Here is a 26,254-nt window from a genome sequence, read left to right as displayed (position 1 = left end):
GGTATGAGGTGATATCTACTGGTGTGGGCCTGGGCTTTAGGTCAACTGGAGCCTAGAGCAATGGGGAGCAACCTGAAGCCTGGACTTGGCCTTGGTCTGGAGCCTGGGTTTATCATGCCCAGCTGATATGTGCTGGTGTGGAGAGGAGGTCCTAGGGTACTGGCATGGGTCTTGTGGGTACTGGGTCTAACCTGGGGGGCCAGGCTGGGCGTGGTGGCTGAAGCCTGTAATCCCAGCACTTTGGGAGGCCAAGGCGGGTGGATCACGAGGTCAAGAGATCGAGACCATCCTGGTCAACATGGTGAAACCCCTTCTCTACTAAAAATACAAAAAATTAGCTGGGCATGGTGGTGCGTGCCTGTAATCCCAGTTACTCAGGAGGCTGAGGCAGGAGAATTGCCTGAACCCAGGAGGCGGAGGTTGCGGTGAGCCGAGATCGAACCATTGCACTCCAGCCTGGGTAACAAGAGCGAAACTCCGTCTCAAAAAAAAATAAATTAAAAAAAAACCCAAAAAGCCTGGGGGGCCAACTGGCACTGGAAAGTCCTATTTTGCCATTATGTTGATATCGCTTCTATCTAAATTCTTTGTTTGGCTTTTTAACTTTCTTTGCTCTTTTCTCCTTTTTCTCTTACAAAACATATACATTTTCTTTTATATGTATAGACTTTTTGTTTTCTTTTGGGATGTTATAATTATAGTACATTTAATATTGAATCCTAGTTATGTTAGACTGCACTATTTAGTTTGTAATCTGAGAAATAGATGAGTTACCAACAAGTCCCCCAAAGATTAACCCAGATATTGTTTTCATTGTTTCGTACTTTTGAAACCAGTCAAAGAAACTTTATGCAGTTCTATCACAGGTAGGACAATAGGAATGAGTTTTCTCACTTTATCAAACTGAAGGGAAGAAGATAGGTGGTTTGTGTAACTTCTGGCAATTTGTATGTGAAAAAATCAGGGTAAGGACAATACATTTTTAGCTCTGGAGACCCATTCCCTTGTCAACAACACTGAAGGCAAAGTAGAAGCCCTGAGATTCTCCCCTCACCAGCCCTAAACCATCAATGTTTGCAAACTGGCATTTTCACAGCACACATGAATTTGTGCCACAAGCAACTTTACTGAAGAACTAACAATGAAGCCAGCTCTTCCCCAGATAGGAGTGAAGGCTAACTTCACTAACGCACCAGCTTCTCTGGCCCTGTAAGTTTCTCCTCCCCCTTCAGGCAGCTGTCTCCCAATCTTTGTCCGGTACATCTTATTTTAGTGTTGTGCAGCACATTCTTATATACATGCTCAATTATCTTTCCTTATTTTAACTCTGCAGTAAAAGATTATTGACACAAATATGTCATTCAGGTAACCACAGAAAGTAACTCTGGCTTCCAGCCTAGGTATACTCAGGCTCTACTCTGCCATGTGGCTCAGGTTCATATCTTCTATTTTATACATATGAGGCTGGAAAGGTGATTAGTGGTCATCTATTATGAAAACATCACATGATTTCAAACATAAACTTCCAAATACAAGTGATTATATACAAATTATTATTCCAACAATCACAAAAAACTTACAGAAAAGTTATAAAAACAGAAAGACTTACCATTGACCTTCACCAGATTTTACAGATGTTAGCATTTCAACATGGGGGGTTTATCATTCTCTCTTTGTACTCATATTAATATGCATTAAATTTTTTTTCTAAAACATTACAGAGTGTAATGCACAAGTACCCCTAGGTTGTCACAAGACTATTTCCTAAGAAAATATTGAATCCAGGTTAATAAATTGGCAGTGTGATGGCTGTTAGTCCTCTTTAATTAGGAACCATTCCTCAGTCTGTCTATGTCTTTAATGTGCTTTGTAGTTTTGAAGAGTACAGGCCATTTATTTTAACAAAATAATTGTTTTTAACAAATAAGAGAGATTTATTGCTCATAAAACCAAAATGTTCAGCAGTGCTGTGGGCTTCAGGCATAGCATGATCAGTGCTCTGGATCAGTATCTCTGCAGTTTCCTCAGCTATGTCCTCTTCCATGTATTGGGTTTGTCATCAAGTTGATAGCCCTCACAATCATGAAATGTTGTCAGCAATAATTAGACCCATATGCTTTCTTGTTCACATTCAAGAGGATGGATATCAACTTATAACCAATGAGCAAAAATGACTCTTTATACAGAGCTTCATACGGGAGCATGAGTTGTTTGCACATTTCTGGCAACATTATTGGGACAAGCATGGACTTGCAGTGATTGGCTGAGACTAATCAAGGCCCAGCTCTGAAGCCAGATGTTCAGGGAGAGGGCTGTATATTCAAATCCACCCCTCAAATGCACAAAGAGCAGATAAATCAAAGAAGCAGGCAGACAAACCTAGGTTGTTGCTTTGGGTTATTTACTAAAGGGATTTACTGACAGATACGTTGCCTTGGGTGGCCACAATGTAGTTATATTTCTGCACTGCAGCCCTCCAGAGCTAGGGTTTATCTTTTGGGGAGAGTATGCTTGCTCTGGAAGAAACGTGCAGATAGCTACAGATGCCATGGCCTATGCTTCCTACAACAACATCAAGGGTTGTTTTGGAGGAAACTTGCAGTGAGTAGGTGTTCCTACATAAAGAGTAATACATCAACTAAACATCTTACAGGCATTCCTGAACTTGGGACTTGGGCTTATTCAGAAGTTACATGGCAGATTAGCATTTAAAGTCAAGTCACTCTTGTCCCTACACTGGGGGTGGGGTTAATTTCATGCAAAACCCCCACTCCACAACGGAGGAGAGATGGGATAAGTCTGGGGAGGCAACAGTCATATCACAGCCTCTGCTGTCTGCATGAGAAAACTGACCACAACAGAGCTAGTAAGTGACGAAGCGTGGATTCAAATTTGGGCTTTCTGATTTTATAGTCTGTTCTTAATCACTAGCAATTGTTCCTTCCTGTAGACATCTGGTCTACAAGAAGATGAGGATTCAGTATGCACATTTCAGTATGCACATTTCTTGGGTCTTTGCAACTTCTCATGGGTAGGTCTTAATTTGCTCCAGTTCATTTGTTTTAACACCTAATATTTGAACCACAGCGAATTTATCTTGCTCTCTTAACTTTCCTGAGGATGTTCACAGGAACTTTTCTTTCAAGGTTAAAATATGTCACTCATACCTCAACCAAACATTTCATGTTTGGAGCAATTATGCTTAGTCACGTAAGGTTGTAAATTCCTCAAGTCTTAACCAATGGCTGAGGAGTGTTTCAGGCCACTGCACCTTTAACAGGCCATTGGTGCATAAAGAACATCAGCCACAATGTCATTCCCCTAGAGTACTGGGCAGTATCTGCCATATGTAGGCCAGTAGTTATTTTTTTTTTATTACTATTATAACTAATTATTACTATAGTGGTTTCCAAATAATGATTCTTAAAGTGCCATCATCATTCCTTTTAAATGTATTAGTTTGTGTGGCAGTTTAAATACTTCTCTCAAATGATCACACCCTAATCTCTGGGACCTGTGATGATACGTTACTTTACATGGCAAAAGGATTTTTATAGATGTGATTAAATTCATAACCTTGAGTTGGGTTTATTATCCTGGATTAGCAGGTGGGCTGACATAATCAATGCATCCATTTAAGAGTGATGCCGGAGGGCAGAGAGAAGATGTTCTGCTGCTGACTTTAAAGATAGAGGGATAGGCCATGAGCCAAGGAATACAGCTTGCTTTGAAAGTGGGAGTAGTTGAGGAAACAGAATCTCTCCTAAAGCCGGTAGAAGAGCCCTGTAGACCCAATTTAGTCCTCCTCTCTCCAGACTTATAAAATATGTTATTTTAAACACCAAAGTTGTAGTAATTTGTTCTAGCAACAATGGAAAACAAATAGAGTTGGCATTCTATGTGAAGGAATAGCTTTCCTTTATTCCTATGTGTGTGTGTGTACAAGTGCATATCAGATATTATTTATCTTTGTATTTATCTGTATATCCTAATATGGTCTTATGCATTCTTATTTCATTCTGTCATTATTTTGATCTGAAACTGTCACTTTCTTGGCTAGAGAAGACCCCTTCCAGTTGTTTCATGTTTTTTTTATATGTCTCCATACTTCTTAGAATATTTTCTTACTTTTGGCAAACTCAGACAATTGTGACATGTCTGACACCTTTCTTTGGGAGGAATAGATAACTTCGTTTATCTTAGGTCAAATAAACAAAAATTTTGAATAAAGTATGGGGTTTCCTAATGAAGAATTCACTAAAAATGCATGGAGTAGACAACACCAAGAGATGGTAATATTGTTGGCAAATATTTATCTAGTTATAACATCACATTTCTTTACCATCTCAGGAAATGGAAAGTTTTCAGATCGTGCTTGAGAGTGGAGAAATGCTGAAGAACAGCGACTGCCTATGGGTTTGGGGAGCAATTGGGCAGGACTCTAAATTCTTGGAATGTGAAGATCATTCAAATTACCTTGATTCTTCTCAACCAAATACTGGCAAATGTAATCCCACGGCCCATAAAAACCTAATTTACTAGCTTTTTGATGAAACAGCTGTTTTCTCACCTTTTCTATCTTCTAGAGGCAACCTACATTCCATGGCTCTTAGTCCATTCCTGTATCTTTAAAGTCAGCAGCAGAATATCTTCTCTCTGACCTCCAGCCTTCCTCTTATATGCACATGTGTGATTATGTCAGCTTACCTGCCTAATCCAGGATACTCTCCCCATCTCAAGATTCTGAATTTAATCACACCTAAAAAAGTCCTTTTGCCATGTAAAGTAACATATAATCACAGGTTCCAGAGAATAGAGTGTGATCATTTGCATCCCAGGGAAAAAGCCTACCACGATCCCATGCATTGTAGGGATAAAGCCTACCATGATCAAGAAGGCTTTATCCCTGAGACAAAAGGTTGGTTCAGTATATGCAAATCAATAAATGTGATTCATCACATAAACGGAACTGAAAACAAAAACCACATGATCATCTCAATACATGCAGAAAAGGCTTTCAGTAAAATTCAACATCCCTTAATGTTGAAAACCCTCAAAAAACTAGGCATTGAAGGAATATACTTCAAAATAACATGAGAAATCTGTTAAAAAAAAAACAACCCCACAGCCAACCTTATACTGAATGGGCAAAAGCTGGAAGCATTCCCCTTGAAAACAGGTATAAGACATTGATGCTGTCTATTACTACTTCTATTCAACATAGTATTGGAAGTCCTGGCCAGAGCAATTAGGCAAGAGAAATAAATGAGAGGCATCCAAATAGGAATAGAGGAAGTTAAACTATTTCTTTTTGCAGAAGACATGATTCTATACGTAGAAAACCCTATAGTTTTGGTCCAAAAGCTCCTTGATTTGATAAATAACCTTGGAAAATTTCAGAGTATGAAATCAACACACAAAAATTTAGCATTCTCATCCATCAGCAGCATCCAAGCTGAGGTCTAAATCAGGAAAGCAGTCCCATTCACAACTTCCCCAAAAAGAATAAAATACCTAGGAATACTGCTAACCAAGAAGTTAAAGCATGTCTACAATGAGAATTACAAAACACTGCTAAAAGAAATGGAAAACCATCCCATGCTGGTGGATACTAACAATCAGCATCATTACAATGACCGTGTTGTCCAAAGCAATTTGTAGATTCAATGCATCTCCTATCAAACTACCAATGACATTGTTCACAGAATTAGAAAATAAAATCTCTTAAAATTTACATGGAACCAAATAAGAGCCCTAATAGCCAAGGCAATCCCAAGGAAAAAGAACAAAGCTAGAGGCATCACCTTACCCAACTTATATACAAGGCTACAGTAATCAAAACAGCATGGTACTGGTATGAAAACATATATATATATATATATGTATATACATGTACCAGTGGAATAGAATAGAGAACCCAGAAATAATTCTACACACCTACAAACAAATGATATTCAACAAAGTTGACAAAAACAAGCAATGGGTAAAGGAGTCTGCATTTTATAAAGGGTACTGGGATAACTGACTAGCTCCCTGCAGAAGATTGAAACTGGATGCCTACCTTGCACCACATACAAAAATCAACTCAAGATGGATTAAAGACTTAAATGTAAAAATGAAAACTATTAATATTGGCTTGTGCACTTTGGGAGGCCGAGGGGGGTGGATCACGAGGTCAAGAGCTCGAGACCATCCTGGTCAACATGGTGAAACCCCTTCTCTACTAAAAATACAAAAATTAACTGGGCATGGTGGTGCGTGCCTGTAGTCCCAGCTACTCAGGAGGCTGAGGCAGGAGAATTAGTTGAACCCAGGAGGTGGAGGTTGCAGTAAGCTGAGATCGTGTCATTGCACTCCAGCCTGGGTAACAAGAGTGAAACTCCAACTCAAAACAACAACAACAACAAAAAAAACAAAAACAACTCTGGACGGTAACCTAGGAAATACCATTCTGGACATAGGACTTGGCAAAGATTTCGTGAGGAAGATGCCAAAAGCAATTGCAACAAAAACAAAAATCGACAAATGAAACCTAAACTAAATAACTTCTCACAGTAAAAGAAACTATCAACAATGGAAACAGACAACCTACAAAATGAGAGAAAATATCTAAATACAATGTATTCAACGAAGGTCTAATATCCAACATCTATAAAGAACTTAAAAAAATTTACAAAAAAGAAACAACACCGTTTAAGAGTCGACAAAAGGTATCAACAGACACTTTCCAAAAGAAGACACACATGCCGCCGGGCGCGGTAGCTCAAGCCTGTAATCCCAGCACTTTGGGAGGCCGAGGCGGGTGGATCACGAGGTCAAGAGATCGAAACCATCCTGGTCAACATGGTGAAACCCCGTCTCTACTAAATATACAAAAAATTAGCTGGGCATGGTGGCGCGTGCCTGTAATCCCAGCTACTCGGGAAGCTGAGGAAGGAGAATTGCCTGAACCCAGGAGGTGGAGGTTGCAGTGAGCCGAGACCAAGCCATTGCACTCCAGCCTGGGTAACAAGAGCAAAACTCCGTCTCAAAAAAAAAAAAAGAAGAAAAAAAGAAGACACACATGCAGCCAAGCATATAAAAAAATCCTCAGTACCATTAATCACTAGAGAAATGCAAATCAAAACCACGATGAAATACCATTTTGTAGCACGCAGAATGGCTATTATCAAAAAGCTAAATTATTAATAACAGATACGTCAAGGTTACAGAGAAAGGGGAATGCTTATATACTGCTGGTGGGAATGTAAATTAGTTTAACTATTGTGGAAAATGGTGTGATGATTCCTCAAAGAACTTTAAATGGAAGTACTGTTCGACCCAGCAATCCCATAACTGGGTATATGCTCAAAGAAATACAAATTATTCTATCATAAAGACATATGCACGAGTATGTTCGCTGCAGCACTATTCACAACAGCAGAGACATGAAATAACCTAAATGCCCATCAACAGTAGACAGAGTAAAGAAAATGTGGTACATGGACCCCATGAAATAGTATGTCGTAAAAACAATGAGAATACAAGTCATAAAAAGAATGAGATCATTTCCTTCGCAGCACCATGAAGGGAGCTGCCGGCCATCATCCTAAGCACACTGAGAAAGAGAGCTGAGTTCTGCATGTTCTCACTTACACGTGAGAGCTAAACCATAAGAACACACGGATTCTAGGAGATGAGCCGCACACACTGGGGTCTACTTGATGGTGACGGGTGGGAGGAGGAAGATCAGAAAAAATACCTAGTATGTACTACGCTTATTATTTGAGTGATGAAATTATCTGTGCTCCAAACCACTGTGATGCACAGTTTACCTGTGTAACAAAGCTGCACATATACCCATGAAGCTAAAAGTTAAAAAAAATACCCCAAACCCAAATTACCTTCATTCTTTATGAGTTTTTACATTTGAAAATTAGATTCATAACTTAGTGACAATAATTTAACTCTCTCATGCCTATCCCCCTCATGTAACCAAAACCAAAACAAGGTGGAATGCTATGTTGAGATACCTCTGAATTTTTAAAAATTAGGTTTAGCAGAGCCTCAGAAAGACATGTTAACATTAAGAGGATTTTGACTATTGATTTAGGCATGTAAGTTATTTACTGCCATGTTCTTAGTAATTCCTGAATTGTACATGAATGAAATGACATGAATTCTCTCATACTTCAGCGTTTCTTGTTAGTGCCTGGAAGGCAGACAGTCTCTGTGCCGGTCTCCTTGGATCAACAAGAGCCTTGTAGCTTCTCAATTTTTCATGTGCTATTTTAGGGAAAATGTTTAGAAAGCACCATCTGTCCTCCCCCATTGGCACCCCACTGATGCTCTGTCCTGGTTGCTAGGTGCAGATTTAGGTTCCAAGCAGAATGCTCCTAGTGTTCTCTGCAGTTTGTAGAATCAGAGGGTCTTGGCAACCAAAGGTGGATTTGGTGCTGTGGAAAATCTGCTTACTGCTAAGAGGTATTACTTTACACAGGTCCTGGAGAAGCTGATGGAGGCCAAGTCAATGTTGCAAGGAGACATGAGACTCACATCAGAGTTCTATGGTTTCACCTGGGAGATGGTGGTAAGTAAGTGCAGCTATATTTGGGTTTTGTAATTATAAAAGCCAACTTTATGTAAAGAGAGGAAAAAAAGTTTACCAGAGAAGTTTCTTCTCTAGTTGAAGACAAATGTAAAGTTTTAATAAATTAGGCTGATTAAAAAAGAATATGAACTTGGCATGATGGCTTACACCTGTAATCCCAGCACTTTGGGAGGCCGAGGCAGGTGGATCACCTGAGGTCAGAAGTTTGAGACCACCCTGGCCAACATGTTGAAACCCCATCTCTAGTAAAAATACAGAAAATTAGCCGGGTGTGGTGGCAGGTTCCTGTAGTCCCAGCTACTAGGGAGACTGAAACAGGAGAATTGCTTGAACCATTTTTTAATAATGGCCATTTTGACTGGTATAAGGTAATATCTTATTGTGGGTTTAATTTGCAGTTCTCTTATGATTAGCATTTGTTCATATGTTTATTGGCCATTTGTATGTAATCTTTTGAAAAACCTTCAGAATGAATTACATTCATGGCTAGGTTTAGAATATGGTTCAGTCACTGGAAGACATGTTTGAGTCTTTTAAATAGTGAGAATATGATGCCAGAATAACCTTAAAACTATATCAGAAGAGAAAAAAAACTACAACTTAAGACAGTGATAAAATAGAGTTTAGATGAGCATTTCAATCTTGAGAAAAATCTAACCTGTTTGCAAAAGAAGCTCAATGATTGGATGATGAGTCCACCACTGGGCAAAACGATATTTATATCCTTGGATTAACTGCTAAGTGATAAGAAATCAGACCAAATATCTGAGTGAAAATTGATGAATAGTCCTACTATACTTGTAGAAGATAAAACGGATGCTGGAACTTAGAATTGAATCAAATCAGAATGAGTATCAATCAGTGTTCAGTCAAAGAGGATTGGAAAACATTTGTTTATGCTTCTTTTTTTTTTTAAATTGTACTTTGGGCTCTGGGGTGCATCAGGATTGTTGCATAGGTACATACATGCCATGGTGGTTTGCTGTCTCCATCTGCCCTAACCCCCTGTTGCCTACATCAGGCATTTCTCCTGGTATCATCCCTCCCCATCCTTCTGCCCCTGTGCTGTCCCCTCTATCCTCCCACCCTCAAACCTAACCCAGTGAATGTTGTTCTCTTCCCTGTGCCCAAGTGTTCTCATTGTTCATCATCCACATGTGAGTGAAAACATGAGGTGTTTGATTTTCTGTTCTTGTGTCAGTTTGCTGAGAATGATGGTTTATAGATTAATCCATGTTCCTACAAAGGACACAAACTCATCGTTTTTTATGACTGCATAGTATTCCATGGTGTATATGTGCCACATTTTCTTTGTTCAGTCTATAATTGACGGGCATTTGGGTTGGTTCCAGGTCTTTGCTATTGTAAACAGTGCCACAATGAACATACATGTGCATGTGTCTTTATAATAGAATGATTTATAATCCTTTGGATATATACCCAGTAATGGGATTGCTGGGTCAAATGGAATTTCTATTTCTAGGTCCTTGAGGAAGCCCCAGACTGTCTCCCACAATGGTTGAACTAGTTTACACTCCCACCAACAGTGTAAAATTGTTCCTATTTCTCCACATCCTCTCCAGCATCTGTTGTCTCCAGATTTTTTTAATGATCGCCATTCTAACTGGCATGAGATGGTATCTCAGTAAGGTTTTGATTTGCATTTCTCTAATGACCAGTGATGAGGAGCATTTTTTCATATATTTGTTGACCACATATATGTCTTCTTTTGAAAAGTGTCTGTTCATATCCTTAAACTCATGCCATTGCACTCCAGCCTGGGTAACAAGAGTGAAACTCCGTCTCAAAATATATATATATGTATAGTCTTTTTTGAGACGGAGTCTTGCTCTGTTGCCTGGGTTGGAGTGCAGTGGTGTGATCTCAGCTGACTGAAACCTCCATCTTACAGTTTCAAGAGACTCTCCTCCCTCAGCATTCTGAGTAGCTGGGATTATAGGCATGCACCATCACTTCTGATGCCAAAATAATGTAAAATTTTTTTGTATTTTTAGTAGAGAGAGCGCTTCACCATGTTGCCTAGGCTGGTCTCAAGTTCCTGACCACAAGTGATGCTCCCACTTTGGCCTCCCAAAGTGCTGGAATTACAGGTGTGAGCCACTGTGCCTGGGCTCTTAAAAGACTTCATGGAGAGAGAAATAAAATATGAATTAGGTTATATGAAGACCATTGAATTGTGAAACCTTTAAAAATCACACTGAACGTATTCAGCATGAATTAAGCATTTTTCTACTAAAAAAATGTAGTTTGAAAGTAAGGTTCAGAACATTTAGCCAAATGTTGAAGTAATCTCTAAACTGTATTGGGAAAATGGAATAGTTTCATAGATTATTTGTATTAGAAAAATTTAATTAGAAAAATTTCAAATACACATTTAGTGATAGATACAGAAAAAAATTCTTAGGAAGAAATGAAAGAACTGACTTGTTCTTACCAAAGCCATGATTTCCCTCATTAAAAAGGCTTGCAATAATTGATTGACAGTTAAGTTGACTGAAGGAAATCTCATTGATTTAAGAAATCTATATGAGAGTTCTGATGGCAGTATTTTTTCTATGAAAAGCTACATAGTCTGTATTAAGGCTTTGTAAACCAAGATACAAAATTGGAGTATTATGAAAGTACTCCTATAACAAGATTGAAAATAAATTCTCACAAATCCCTTTGTTGCTATAACAAACAAACTGAAAATAGTAAATGCTAGCAAAAATGCAAAATGAGGGAAACTCTTTGATTGCTGGTAGAAATGTAAATTGGTGCAATCACTTTGACCATTTGGCAGTTTTTATCAAGTTTAATATAGTCTTGCCATATGAGTTAACAATCACATTCCTAAGTATTTACCCCAGTGAATTAAAACTTATGTCCATGTAAAAATCTGTATGCAAACGGTTATATCAGTTTATTCATAATTGCTCAAAACTAACCAACCCATGCCCTTCAACAGGGGAAAGATGATCTTGGGTATTTTCACACTATGATCTATGATTGTGTGGAAACTGATTGATCAATAAATACTATTAATCAATGTGATGGAATGAGCTACTGATACATACACAATATGAATATGGTATTATTTCATTCATAAGACATCTGGAAAAAAACCTGTTGGGATGGAAAGACATGCAGGGCTTAGTATAGGGAGATTAGTTGATTACAAAGAAGACACTCAGGGGAAATTTTTAAATAATGGAATTGTTTTATACAGTGCTGCACTAATAATACATGTCCATGATTTATTAATCCCAAAGAAGTCTATCACAAAATTGCATGCAAATGTATGCAAATAAACAAGCAAAAATATCTCCAAGACGTGGGGATATCCTAGAATGGTATGCAGACAATGACAAATCAACCTCACTTTATAGAAATACGTAAGCTAATAACACTGAAAAGGGTAGAGAAGAAGTAAATACTGATTTCACTTACTTTGAGAAATACTGTTTTGATTTAAAAGTGTCAGGTTAAAGACAAAAGTAACTGTGCATAAACAGTGTATTCTGAATGGTGAATTTTTTTCTCGTGTGGGTACGGCTGGTTATATAATTACCAGTGTTGGACAAAAACGTTAGAAGATGAGCAGTGGCATCCCGGTTCCTCACTGTTGTTATGGGAAGTCACAAAGAGGTCAGAAAGGAAGTCCAGAATGACCATGAGGACTGTGTTAGAGTTATCACTATGACCTCATGTTTAAACATAAGCATAAATACACACGGACACACACACCCAGATGGACAGATACAGAAACAATGACAGATACGTGTGGATACAGGGCTTACTGTGCAGACACACATGACCCAGCCATTTCTGCTGAAATAGCCTAGAACACTGTTACCCGCATTGCAGTGTGCACATGTCACATTCATATAGTGTTTTCGAATGCCATTTTCCAGTGAAAACAACCAGAGATCCTTGGAGAAATGTTAGATTCTAAGATATTTCTGAGGCTGGTGAAGAAATATAGAAGACAAGCCTGCAGTAGAAGGACCAGTAATACCAGAAATCATGGAGGGGCCTAAAGAGAAAAGGATAGCAAAAGGTTGAAGACCTGTCCAAGGCACCCAGTAGCCAACCAGAAAGGGCTCTTAACGGGCAAAGCTGGAGCAATTTCAACAAGGAAATAAATAACATACCACTGGATTATAACCCGAATTAAAAAAGGTATGAGTGGTATAAAAAGTATGAGTCCATACTGTTACAAATACATGATTGAATCAATATGCAGATGGAGAAGCAGACAGAAATCTTCCCTACTCATCTAGAAACGCCCCCCACTTTCAGATGTGGAGTTCATGATCTACTTCATTTAGTGTCGGCTGGAATAACAGTCTCCCAAGGAATAGAGTACAGAGAGGTAACAATTTTAAGTTTCCGTTTTATTTAGTGCAAACACTAGGTTAAGCAAGTGATTAAAGCTGGCGCCATTGCATATGATATTATGTGCTCCCTGCTGTGACGGAATAAAAAGGGCACTTTATCTCTGTGGTCACACCTTTGAAAATGCAAAGGCCCAGTGTAAGTCAGCCGCGGCCCGTGTGGAGTGGCAGCTGCCCTGACGCTGGCTGCAGTGGGAGAGGTGCTCCATGGAGCCTGCAGAAGCCGGAGCAGGCGGAAGCCCCAGCTCCCTAGCAGTTGGCAGGCGGGAGTCTTGTGCTCCCGAGACTCAGTTGCAGCTGCCCAGCTCTGGCTGCGGACCCGGGCATCCCTGCTCTTTTGGTTCTGGGAGCAGGCAGAAGTTCCACCCTCCCGTGTGCAAGTGCAGATACTTGAGCTGTGGCCACACACCCAGGCATCCCTGTGCTCTTGGGTGCCAGAGGTAGGTGGGATCCCTGCCCTCCCGCACTTGTAGCTTCCCAAGCTGTGGCTGCAGACCCCGGCATCTCAGCACTTTTGGGGGCCCGGGAAGGGCTCCCACGCCCCTCTGCAGTCTCGGAGGTGCCTGCTCCTGTGGCCTGGCCCTCCCTGCTCCTGGCTCCAGCACCCGTGTTGGTGCCTGGAACTGCCTGCTCTGCCGCAGCAAGCGTGCCTGGCCGTGTGCAGTAGTTGGACCCCACATCTACTCGGTCATATGCGCCTCACTGCTCTGCTTGCCCTTGGCGGGTCTGGGATCCAGGCTGGTAGTGTGAGCTGAGCGCAGCCTGCCAGGCTGAGTGGGCCAGTGGGCATAGGTGCCGCTAGCGACAGACGTTTTCAGCTGGAGAAGCGATACCCCCAAAATCCTATAACATAACCACGAGAAAACATGGGACAAACCGTGACTGAAGTGCATTCTATAACATACCTGAGCAGTACTCTGAATTATCAGTGTCATGAAAAACAAGATACCGGAGATTCAGCAAACTAAAAGACATAACGACTGAGTGCAACGGAGTGTCCGGGACTGGATTCTGCAACAAAAAAGAACGTTATAGAAAACCTTGCTGAAATCCAAAGATAGTCTAGAGTTTTGGCGATAGTAACATACCAATGTTAGTTCCTTAATTTTGAAAAATATACCAACAAAATGAGACATTAAGGGAAAGTGAAACTGGGTGAGGGGTATTTGGGAATTCTCCATGCCATCTTTGCAAGTTTTCTGTAAAGCTAAAATTCTGTCAAAATAAGGCATGTATAAGAAATGTGCTATACAGATGGGAAAGGACAATATGTCCAGTTAGATACAGCCAGGAAGCACCACTTTCACTGAGACCAAATTATCCAGTAAATCAACATAAATTGGATGGATTTTAGGAGAGAAAACGCTGAGTGTTGAGAGGCAAAGCTGAAGCTGAGGCTGAGGCTGTAGAGACAGAGAGCTGGGAACCCTGAGGGTGGGATGGCTCCTGGGAAACTGGTGAATTAGGGAACTGAGGGACAACTCACTCTTGTCATGGACCTCTGGGATGCTGGCTGCAAGAGACTCCATGTCCCCCATAAATGTGTTAGCTGGCAGGGGGAGCTCCCTGGGAACAGGTGGAGACAGTCCTTCAGACAGTGCAGAGCCTGTCCTGAAAAGGAATCACAATGAAAACAAAAATACTGACAAGTGGAACCTAATTAAAAAACTGAAGATTCACCTCACAGTGAAAGAAACTGTCAACAGAGTAAGTAGCCCACAGAATGGGAAAAAATATTAGAAACTATGCATCTAACAAAGGTCTAACATCCAGAATCTGTAAGAACTCAAACAACAAGTAACCCCATTTAAAAATAAAATACCATCTCATACTAGTCAGAATGGCTGTTATAAAAAGTGAAAAAAACAACAGTTGCTGGCAAGGCTGCAGAGAAAAGGGCATGCTTTAAAAAAAATTTTTTTTTATTGCATTTTAGGTTTTGGGGTATATGTGAAGAACATGCAAGATAGTTGCATAGGTACACACATGGCAGTGTGATTTGCTGCCTTCCTCCCCTTCACCTATATCTGGCATTTCTCCCCATGCTATCTCTCCCCAACTCCCCACCCTCTGCTGTCCCCCCCCATTCCCTGTAACAGACACCAGTGTTTAGTGCTCCCCTCCCTGTGTCCATGTGTTCTCATTGTTCAACACCCGCCTATGAGTGAGGACATGTGGTGTTTCATTTTCTGTTCTTGTGTCAGTTTGCTGAGAATGATGTTCTCCAGGTTCATCCATGTCCCTACAAAGGACAGGAACTCATTGTTTTTGATTGCTGCATAATATTCCATGGTGTATATGTGCCACATTTTCCCAAACCAGTCTATCATCAATGGGCATTTGGGTTGATTCCAGGTCTTTGCTATTGTAAACAGTGCTACAATGACATTCGTGTGTATGTGTCCTTATAGTAGAACAATTTATAATCCTCTGGATATATACCCAGTAATGGGATTGCTGGGTCAAATGGAATTTCTGTTTCTAGGTCCTTGAGGAATCGCCACACTGTCTTCCACAAGGGTTGAACTAATTTACACTCCCACCAGCAGTGTAAAAGTGTTCCTATTTCTCCACATCCTCTCCAGCATCTGTTGTGTCCAGATTTTTTAATGATCGCCATTCTAACTGGTGTGAGATGGTATCTCAATGTGGTTTTTATTTGCTTTTCTCTAATGACCAGTGACGATGAGCATTTTTTCATATGTTTGTTGGCCTCATGTATGTCTTCTTTTGTAAAGTGTCTGTTGATATTATTTGCCCACTTTTGAATGGGCTTGTTTGTTTTTTTCCTGTAAATCTGTTTGAGATCTTTGTAAATTCTGGATATCAGCCCTTTGTCAGATGGGTAAACTGCTAAAATTTTTTCCCATTCTGTTGGTTGCCAATTCACTCTAATGACTCTTTCTTTTGCCATGCAGAAGCTGTGGAGTTTGATTAGGTCCCATTTGTCTGTTTTGGCTTTTGTTGCCAATGCTTTTGGTGTTTTGGTCATGAAGTCCTTGCCTACTCCTATGTCCTGGATGGTTTTGCCAAGATTTCCTTCTAGGGTTTTTATGGTGCCAGGTCTTATGTTTAAGCCTTTAATCCATCTGGAGTTAATTTTAGTGTAAGGTGTCAGGAAGGGGTCCAGTTTCTGCTTTCTGCACATGGCTAGCCAGTTTTCCCAACACCATTTATTAAACAGGGAATCCTTTCCCCATTGCTTGTTTTTGTCAGGTTTATCAAAGATTGTATGGTTGTAGATATGTTGTGTTGCCTCCGATGCCTCTGTTCTGTTCCATTGGTCTATATCTCTGTTTTGGTACCAGTACATGCTGTTTTGATTACTGTAACCTTGTAGTATAGTTTGAAGTCCGGTAGTGTGATGCCTTCTGCTGTGTTCTTTTTACTTAGAATTGACTTGGCTACTCGGGCTCTCGTTTGGTTCCATATGAAGTTTAAGGTGGTTTTTTCCAGTTATGTGAAGAAGGTCATTGGTAGCTCGATGGGGATAGCATTGAATCTGTAAATTACTTTGGGCAATATGGCCATTTCTATGATATTGATTCTTCCTAATTATGAACATGGAATGTTTCTCCATCTGTTTGTGTCCGCTCTTATTTCATTGAGCAGTGGTTTGTAGTTCTCCTTGAAGATGTCCTTTACATTGTTTGTTAGTTGTATTCCTAGGTATTTTATTATCTTTGTAGCAATTGTGAATGGCAGTTCATTCTTGATTTAGCTCTCTTTCAGTCTGTTATTAATGTATAGGAATGCTTGTGATTTTTGCACATTGATTTTATATCCTGAGACTTTGCTGAAGCTGCTTATCAGTTTCAGGAGTTTTTGGGCTGAGGCGATGGGGTCTTCTAGGTATACTATCATGTCATCTGCAAATAGAGACAATTTGGCTTCCACCTTTCCTATTTGAATACCCTTTCTTTCTTTTTCTTGCCTGATTGCTCTGGCTAGAACTTCCAGTACTATATTGAATAGGAATGGTGAGATAGGGCATCCTTGTCTAGTGCCAGATTTCAAAGGGAATGCTTCCAGTTTTTGCCCATTCAGTATGATATTGGCTGTTGGTTTGTCACAAATAGCTTTTTTATTTTGAGATACATTCTGTCAATATTGAGTTTATTGAGGGTTTTTAGCCTAAAGGGCTGTTGAATTTTTTCAAAGGCCTTCTCTGCATCAATTGAGATAATCATGTGGTTTTTGTCTTTGGTTCTGTTTATGTGGTGAATTACATTTATAGACTTGCATATGTTGAACCAGCCTTGCATCCCCGGGATGAATCCTGCTTGATCATGGTGGATAAGCTTTTTGATGTGCTGTTGCAATGGGCTTGCCAGTATTTTATTGAAGATTTTTGCGTTTATGTTCATCATGGATATTGGCCTGAAGTTTTCTTTTCTTGTTGAGTCTCTGCCGGGTTTTGGTATCAGGATGATGTTGGTCTCATAAAATGATTTGGGAAGGATTCCCTCTTTTTGGATTATTTGGAATAGTTTCAGAAGGAATGGTACCAGCTCCTCTTTGCGTGTCTGGTAGAATTCGGCTGTAAACCCATCTGGACCTGGGCTTTTTTTGTGTGGTAGGCTTTTAATTGCTGCCTCTACTTCAGATCTTGTTATTGGTCCAGGGTTTTGACTTCTTTCTGGTTCAGGCTTGAGAGAAGACAAGTGTCTAGGAATTTATCAATTTCTTCCAGGTTTACTAGTTTATGTGCATAGAGTTGTTTGTAATAATCTCTGATGATGGTTTGAATTTCTCTGGAGTCTGTGGCGATTCCCTTTTTATTGTATTTTATTGCATCTATTTGTTTATTCTTTCCTTTCTTTTTTATTAATCTGCCTAGTGGTCTGTTTTGTTGATCTTTTAAAAAACCCAGCTCCTGGATTTATTGATTTTTTGAAGGTTTTTTTTTGTGTGTGTGTGTCTCTATCTTCTTTAGTTCTGCTCTGTTGTTAGTTATTTCTTGTCTTCTGCTAGGTTTTGAGTTTTGTTTGATCTTGCTCTTCTAGCTCTTTCAATTTTGATGATAAGGTGTCAATTTTGGATCTCTCCTTCTCATGTGGGCATTTATTGCTATATATTTTCCTCTAGAGACTATTTTAAATGTGTCCCAGAGATTCTGGTATAATGTGTTTTCATTCTCATTTGTCTCGAAGAACTTCTTTATTTCTGCCTTTATTTCATTGTTTATCCAGACAACATTCAAGAGCCAGTTGTTCAGTTTCCATGAAGTTGTGTGGTTCTGAGTTAGTTTCTGAATTCTGAGTTCTAACTTGATTGCACCATGGTCTGAGAGAATGTTTGTTATAATTTCTGTTCTTTTGCATTTGCTGAGGAGTGCTTTACTTCCAATTATGTGGTCAATTTTAGAGTAGGTGTGATGTGGTGCTGAGAAGAATGTATATTCTGTGGATTTGGGGTGGAGAGTTCTGTAGATGTCTATCAGGTTTGCTTGTTCCAGGTCTGAGTTTATGTCCTGGATATCCTTGTTAATTTTCTGTCTGGTTGATCTGTCTTATATTGACAGTGTAGTGTTAAAGTCTCCCACTATTATTCTGTGGGAGTCTAAGTCTCTTTGTAAGTCATTAAGAACTTGCCTTATGTGTCTGGGTGCTCCTGTATTGGGTGCGTATATATTTAGGATTGTTAGCTCTTCTTGTTGCATCGATCCTTTTACCATTATGTAATGTCTTTCTTTGTCTCTTTTGATCTTTGTTGCTTTAAAGTCTATTTTATCAGAGATGAGAATTGCAACTCCTGCTTTTTTTTTTTTTTTGCTCTCCATTTGCTTGGTAAATCTTCCTCCATCCCTTTATTTTGAGCCTTTGTGTATTTCTGCATGTGAGATGGATTTCCTGGATACAGCACATAGAAGGGTTTTGGCGTTTTATCCAATTTGCCAGTCTGTGTCTTTTGATTGGTGCATTTAGCCCATTTAGATTTAGGGTTAATATTGTTATGTGTAAATTTGATACTGCCATTTTGATGCTAGCTGGCTGTTTTGCCCATGAGTTGATGCAGATTCTTCATTTTGTTAATGCTCTTTACCATTTGGTATATTTTTGGAGTGGCTTGTACTGGTTGTTTCTTTTTATGTGTAGTGCCTCTTTCAGGAGCTGCTGTAAAGCAGGCCTGGTGGTGACAAAATCTCTGAGTACTTGCTTGTTCACAAAGGATTTTATTTTTCCTTCACTTATGAAGCTTAGTTTGGCTTGATATGAAATTCTGGGTTGAAAGTTCTTTTTTTTAAAGATGTTGAATATTGGCCCCCACTATTTTCTGGCTTCTTAAGTTTCTGCCAAGAGGTCTGCTGTGAGTCTGATGGGCTTGCCTTTGTGGGTAACCCGACCTTTCTGTCTGGCTGCCCTTAGCATTTACTCCTTCAGTTCAACCCTGGTGAATCTGACAATTATGTGCCTTGCGGTTGCTCTTCTTGAGGAATATCTTTGTGGTGTTCTCTGTATTTCCTGGACTTGAATATTGGCCTGCCTTGCTAGGTTGGGGAAGTTTTCCTTGATAATATTCTGAAGAGTATTTTTCAGCTTGGATTCATTCTGTTCGTCATATTCAGGTATACCTATCAAACGTAGATTAGATCTTATCACATAGTCCCACATTTTTTAGTGACTTTGTTCATTCATTTTTATGCTTCTTTCTCTAATCTTGGCTTCTCATTTTATTTCATTGAGTTGATTCTCGACCTCTGATATCCTTTCTTCTGCTTGGTCAATTTGGCTGTCAAAACTTATGCATGCTTTGTGAAGTTTTTGTGTTGTGTTCTTCAGCTCCATCAATTCACTTGTATTCCTTTCTAAGTTGTCCATTCTCGTTAGCATTTCATCAAATCTTTTTTAAGGTTCTTAGTTTCTTTGCACTGGGCTAGGACATGTTCTTTTAACTCACGGAAGTTTCTCATTACCTACCTTCGGAAGTCTGATTCTGTTATTTCATCACACTCATTGTTTATCCAGCCTTGTTTCCTTGCTGGTGAGGAGTTGTGGTCTCTTGTAGGAGGAGAGGTGTTCTTGTTTCGGGTGTTTTTCTCCTTTTTGCGCTGGTTTCTTTCCATCTTTATGGATTTATCCACCTGTCGTCTTTGTAGTTGCTGATTTTCAGATTGGGTCTCTGAGTGGATGTCCAGTTGTTGATGAAGTTATTTCTTTTTCTTATTTTTCCTTCTAACAGTCTGGCCCCTCTGCTGTAGGACTGCTGACGTCTACTCCCAGCTCTGATTGCCTGGGGATCACCTGCAGCAGCTGCAGAACAGTAAGGATTGCTACCAGTTTTTTCTTCTGCTATTTTTGTGCCAGAGTGATGCCCACCAAATGTCAGTCTGATCAGTCCTTTGTGAGGTGACTGTTTGGATATACCGGGGTCAGGGAGCTGATTGAGGAGACAGTCCATCCCTTATAGGAGCTCGAGTGCTGAGCTGTGAGCTCCATTATTGAGAGCTGCTGGGCAGGTATGTTTAAGTCTGCTGCAGCAGAACTCATAAACCCCCTTTTTTCCCCTGAGGTGCTCTGTCCTGGGGAGTTAGGGCTTTATTTATGAGTTTCCATTGTGCTGCTGCCTTTTTTTCAGGGCTGCCCTGCCCAGCAAGGAGGCAGCCTAGTCACTGTCTGCCTGCAGAGGCTTTGCTGAGCTGTTGTGGGCTCTGCCCAGCTGCTGTGTGAACATCCCTGCATTCCTGTTTATATGGGTGTGGTTAGAATTGCCTTGGCAATGGTGACCCACCTCTGTAATGGTGGACTGTCTCTGTTATGGCCAGTTGCCTGGGCAATGGTGGGCTGCTTCAGCCATGGCAGACTACCTCTGTAGGGCTGGAGTGCCTCGGTAATGGTGGACACCCCTCACCCACACAGCTGGATTGTCCCAGGTTCACCTGTGCTTGTCGTGAAACTCTCAATTTAGAGCGTTTCCCATTGCTGTTTTTGTGTGTTGGGGGGGGTGGGACCCACCAAGCCTGATCACCTGGCTCCCTGCCTCAGAGCCTTTTTTTTTTTTTTTTTAGGTTGAATGGTTGACTCTCTCCCAGGTTTTTCAGTCACCTGCTGACAAGGTGCCGGGATCTGTGTGATTTCCTGTGCAGTGACCCACTGTGCCAGCTGAAACAATGGTGCTGCCCTGGAATCTCCTGGCCTGGCTCCCTGTTTTTGTCCCCTGTTTAATCAGATGAATGGCTGACTCTGCCTTCCCAGAGCTCCAATTGCTGGCTTAAAAGGTCTGCCAGACCAGTGTATTTTGTATGGAGAACCGCTGCACCAGAGCACCAGCAAAATAGCCGTGCTGGCCAAAATAGCCATGCTGGCATCCTGTGGGGCTTCTCTGCCTGTGAATCTCCTGGTCTGTGGGCAGTAAAGATCCAGCTGGAAATATGGCATCCACTCACCCTCTGTGCTTTCACTGGGAGCTGCAATCCTGAGCTGGTCCTAAACTGCTATCTTGGATCTTCCCCCTACCAGGTTTTTTTGAAGTTTTTGCTCAGATATCTTTTCAGACAACCTTTTCCTGATCATAAAGACAGAGCTTAGGCAATGCTGATTTCATGCCTTCATTGGAGCTCAAGACATACTGCTTTGCAATTTGTCTACTTTCTTGTCTGTCATTTTTCAGTACAGCAAATTCTCTTGACCATAGAAAATGTTGTGAATATTGTTCACCTTTATATGTGACTAAGAAGTACCTAGCCTAATAGCTATGCATACTGCTTCTGTTTGCTCCTGAGATATTTACTGAGTGCTTGCCATGGCCAAATATTGTGCTAGAACCAGGCCTACAATGGGGACAGATCCTATCTTTAAGAAGCCTTCTAGTGATGGATATGGATAAACAGCCAATAAAAATAGAGTGTAATAAAAGAGGAGTTTACTTAATTTTTTTTTTAATATTTAGAAAAGGCCAGAGAAAACTTCTGGAGGAAAAAGTAAATTTAAAATAATACATAGGTATCTATGAGATCTTGAGAATATTGCTTTAATTTTTTCCAAAAACAGAACCTGAGGAAAGGATTTGTGTGTAAGTAATTTATTTGGGAGGTGCTCCCAGGAGGAAGAATTATGAGTGAGGAGAGTGAGGGAGGAATGGAAGAAAAGCCAGGAAAAGGTGTAGTGTTGAACTGCATACTTCTGTTGGCAAATGGGAGGTAGAGCACCCTTTATATTTTCCTTTTGTAATTCCAGAGATTGGAGCATTTATCTACTGACTGACTCTTCTGCTGGAGGAGAGTCACTTCCAGAGACATCAACCCCCTTATATTTCTGGCTGCCTTGGCTTCAGAAACAATTCAAGCCAGATAGTGGGGGAATACGTGTAGAGGGAGAGAGGGGGTTGTGGGAACTGTCCAGCAGAGCTTTGGCTGAAATCACTTCAAGCTGACCATGTGCAATACTGAGGGCCTTGGCCATCTCCCCATTAAGTTAAAAAAATACACTGCCTTGGGAGGCTAAGTCGGGTGGGTCACGAGGTCAGGAGTTCAAGACCAGACTGGCCAACATAGTGAAACCCCATCGGTACTAAACATACAAAAATTAGCAGGGCATGGTGGTGTTTGCCTGTAGTCCCAGCTACTCAGGAGGCTGAGGCAGGAGAATTGCTTGAACCTGGGAGGTGGAGGTTGCAGTGGGCCGATATTGCTTCACTGCTCTCCAGCCTGGCAACAAAGCGAGGCTCTGTCTCAAAAAAAGTACCTTGCCCCTAAAACTCATGGGCAGACTTTCTCGGTTTAGGACATCTTAAGAGCTATGAAAACTGTCTTAGAAATTCCTGCAGGCTCCCACAACTGTGAACTGTCAGGGCTCAGTGTGGGTTCCTTCGGTAATTACCTGGCAATTATAATTGGGAAATAAAGCACTGGTAAAATAAATGTATAATATATTCATGGAATGTGTTTCATTTAAACTTTCAGAATAGGCTCTAGGACTTAGAAACTAAAACGTGTTTTATATTCTCTCAAAGCCTGATTTATCTCTGCCTCTTACCATGCCTTATCAAATCATTGGCTCCCTGAGAAAGCAACTGATATTGTTTCCTGAAAATATAACCACTCTTTACATAGCAGGAGAACAAGTAGTCTAAGGGGAAAAAAGAATAGGATGCATCTAAATTATCTGAAGCATGCTTAATATTTGGTGGCCACAGTATCCTCCTGGAGACGTGTAGAGAAGAAAGTGTGCCTTTGAAGATCCCTACTGCTTAGGTTTCAGAAGAGATTGAACAAAATTTTAACCTCCACAAATAATTATTTCCAAAACAATGGCTAACATTTTTTTTTATGGAGTCTCGCTCTGTTGCAGGTGCAATGACGTGATCTTGGTTCACTGCAACCTCTGCCTCCCAGGTTCAAGCAATTCTCCTGCCTCAGCCTCCTTAATAGCTGTGATTACAGGCATGCACCCCCACACCCAGCTAATTTTTTTATTTTTAGTAGAGATGGAGTTTTGCCGTGTTGGCTAGGTTGGTTTCAAACTCCTGGCCTTAGGTGATCTGCCTGTTTCGGCCTCCTAAAGTGCTGGGATGACAGGTGTGAGTCACCATTCCCACCCTCTTCCTGTTAAGGTTTACGAACTTCCCCCAATAATGAATCTTCTTTTCAAACTACTTTATCAGTGAGAACTGTGGTTCTCTTCTGTCATAGAGAGTGCCTGCGTTTTGGTGACAGACAAACCTCAAAATTCTGTCTTTCTCATTAATTTCATGCTCCTTAACCTCAGGCTAGACATTTAATCTCTTTGAGTCTACATTTCCTCATCCTCAAGGAAAGAAAGGGAAATCATACCTATCTTACAGTTTCATTGCAAAAATTAAATGAGGTCATATCCGTTAAACTCCAGTTGAAAGGTCAATATTTGATAATGTCAGTTTCCTCCTCCTTCCCTTAGCTCAGGGGTCATGAAGCCGTCCTGGTCCCTCTGCAAGCTGAGTCCACATCCCTTGGGGATCTCTTTCACATACAGTGTAGTCATCATGGCGGAGTCTCCAAAGCTTTGAGAAGCAGGCATAAATTCATTTTATTTATCGACTGGGTTTTAAAATTATTTTACTTGCTAGGCAACTTATTTATTATTTACGTATCAGCCTTTTGTTAGTTAAACTTTCAATAAACTCTCCTCTCCTAAAATAAATAGAATATGGGGCCAGGGGTGGTGGCCCTTGCCTGTAATCCTGGCACTTTGGGAGACCAAGATGGGTGGATCTCCTGAGTGTCAGGAGTTTGAAACCAGCCTGGCTAACTTGGAGAAACCCCGTCTCTACTAAAAATACAAAAATTAGCTGGGTGTGATAGCGCATGCCTGTAATTCCAGCTACTTGGGAGGCTGAAGCAGGAGAATTGCTTGAACCCAGGAGGCAACGGTTGCAGTGAGCTGAGATTATGCCACTGCATTCCAGCCTGGGCAACAAAGCAAGCCTCTGTCTCAAAAAAAAAAAAAAGAATATGAAAATGATTGGAACCAGATTCTCCCAATGGTCACCCAGAAGAAGAAAGAACAAAGGCTATGAATACACAATTGATGGAAGATAAAAGCCAAATGGTCAATAAATACATGAAAAGATGCTCAATTTTATAAGGAATCATGCAAGTGAAAACAAATGAGATATCATTTTGGAATTCATCAATTTGCAAAACCTTATGAGTGACCATACTGGAAGATCGCGAGGTGGTAGAGCAATGGAGTTCCCCAGGCACTGCTGGTGGTTGTCAAATCAGCGCAGCTGAAGAGCAGTCAGGCAGTATGTGGAAAGTTGGAGGCACACCCACCCTTTCATGGAGCAGTAACAATTTTAGGTACATACTCTGGAGAAACTCACATGTGTCTAAGGAGGCCTGTGAGCCTGTTATTAATAACACAAAACCAAGAGAGGGGGCAATCTAAATGTCCAGCAAGAAACTTTTTTCAATATATTTTAGTTTTTTTCAAGCTAGAATCTGTTCAAATGTTAAAAGAATGAGCTCTAATAACTTGTATCAGCACAAAAAAAATCTCTAAGATGTTCTATTAAGAGCATGTCACAACATTTTCACATGTATATAAGGATACAAGTCCAAGAATGTTCATGGATGTTTACTGCACCAGTATTACAATTGTGCAGAATTGGAAACAACTTAAATATCTGCTGACAGGAGACTTGATCCATAATTGTGGCAGATTCATAACATGGATTATTAAATGGCAGCTGAATTAAATTAGGGTCTTACATTTATATGGATAAATAGCAAATGCAGAAATAATGTACATTTTTAAAAAGTTAAGAGCATGCAAAAATACTAGGTATGTTTAGCATATATATGTATTATATTAATGGTATCTCTCTATCTGTAACTAAATTATAAGGAGAAACATTGGTGGGTAAAATGAAGAAGAACTGTTTATCTTGGAGAATGTAGAAAGGGAAGGAATTATAAAGGGGTTAGGATGCGGCATTTTGCTCATCTGAAATATTTCTTAATGAAAAACAGAAAATAAGAATGCTAATGCAAGAGAAATATGACTCTTCCAATTTAGATAGCATTTTATTTATAAAATAAAAATACCATTTAAAAAGAGCTTCTTATGTTTTTCCTTCCATTAGCTACAAGAGCTAAGCAAGAAATGACAAACCTGGTGTTTCTTCACCTTGGACTTTTCTCAGCATCCCTGTGGCTGTTTCAGCCATGAGCAAAGTTCAATGACAAACCAAGCGAACAGGACGAGCCTATCGGGAGACTGATGCTCCAAACAGCTGTACCTGTTTGGAGGTAGAGCTGTACAGAGGTACAGCACATGTACCTCTCCTGTCTGCTCCAGTCACTGAATTGTCATTTCCCCATAAACTCCTTCACCTTCCTTGGGAGCCCCAGGACTCCCCATAACTCTCTGATCTCCACAATGACTAGAGACTAAGACAGCAACAAGTTTTTTTATCAAATTCAACTCCTGCCAACAGAGCTGAATGGTGCCCAATTCTTTGAAAATTTCCCTTAGTCCTTGCCACTGTGATGAATGAGTCTTCTCATCATATGCTTGGTTTTAAGCTACCACGGATCCAAACGCTAGTTTGGAAAAAGACAGGGGCAAATACATTAAATTTATGGGGTTGTTCACAGTCCATAAAACATCCAGTTGAAAAATGTATATATTTTTCAGACAGGGTCTCAGTCTGTTGCTCAGGCTGGAGTGCAGTGGCACAATCTTGGCTCACTGCAACCTCCACCTTTTGGGCTCAAGGGATTCTCCTTCCTTGGCCTCCTGAGTAGCTAGAATTACAGGTGCCTGCCGCCATGCCCAGCTAATTT

General features: G+C 40.4%; 1 protein-coding gene across 4 annotated transcripts in view; it reads left to right on the top strand.

Moving 5' to 3' along the window:
- LOC118152723 (uncharacterized) overlaps positions 1 to 26,254 on the top strand; it is a 131,823-nt gene that overhangs the window by 55,884 nt on the left and 49,685 nt on the right. For 3 of the 4 annotated variants that reach the window (XM_078370552.1, XM_078370553.1, XM_078370551.1), the window contains 2 exons: positions 8,480 to 8,569; positions 20,170 to 20,250. In XM_078370552.1, coding sequence (XP_078226678.1) covers positions 8,495 to 8,569; positions 20,170 to 20,250 — 156 coding nt within the window. In that variant the 5' untranslated portion in view covers positions 8,480 to 8,494. The remainder of the gene's footprint in view (positions 1 to 8,479; positions 8,570 to 20,169; positions 20,251 to 26,254) is intronic. The other variant, XR_013534720.1, reaches the window with a different exon arrangement.

This window comes from Callithrix jacchus, chromosome 4 (genome assembly GCF_049354715.1).
Source record: "Callithrix jacchus isolate 240 chromosome 4, calJac240_pri, whole genome shotgun sequence".
In the NCBI taxonomy this organism is placed as follows: Eukaryota; Metazoa; Chordata; class Mammalia; order Primates; family Cebidae; genus Callithrix; species Callithrix jacchus.
This window is presented reverse-complemented; position numbering and strand designations above follow the sequence as displayed.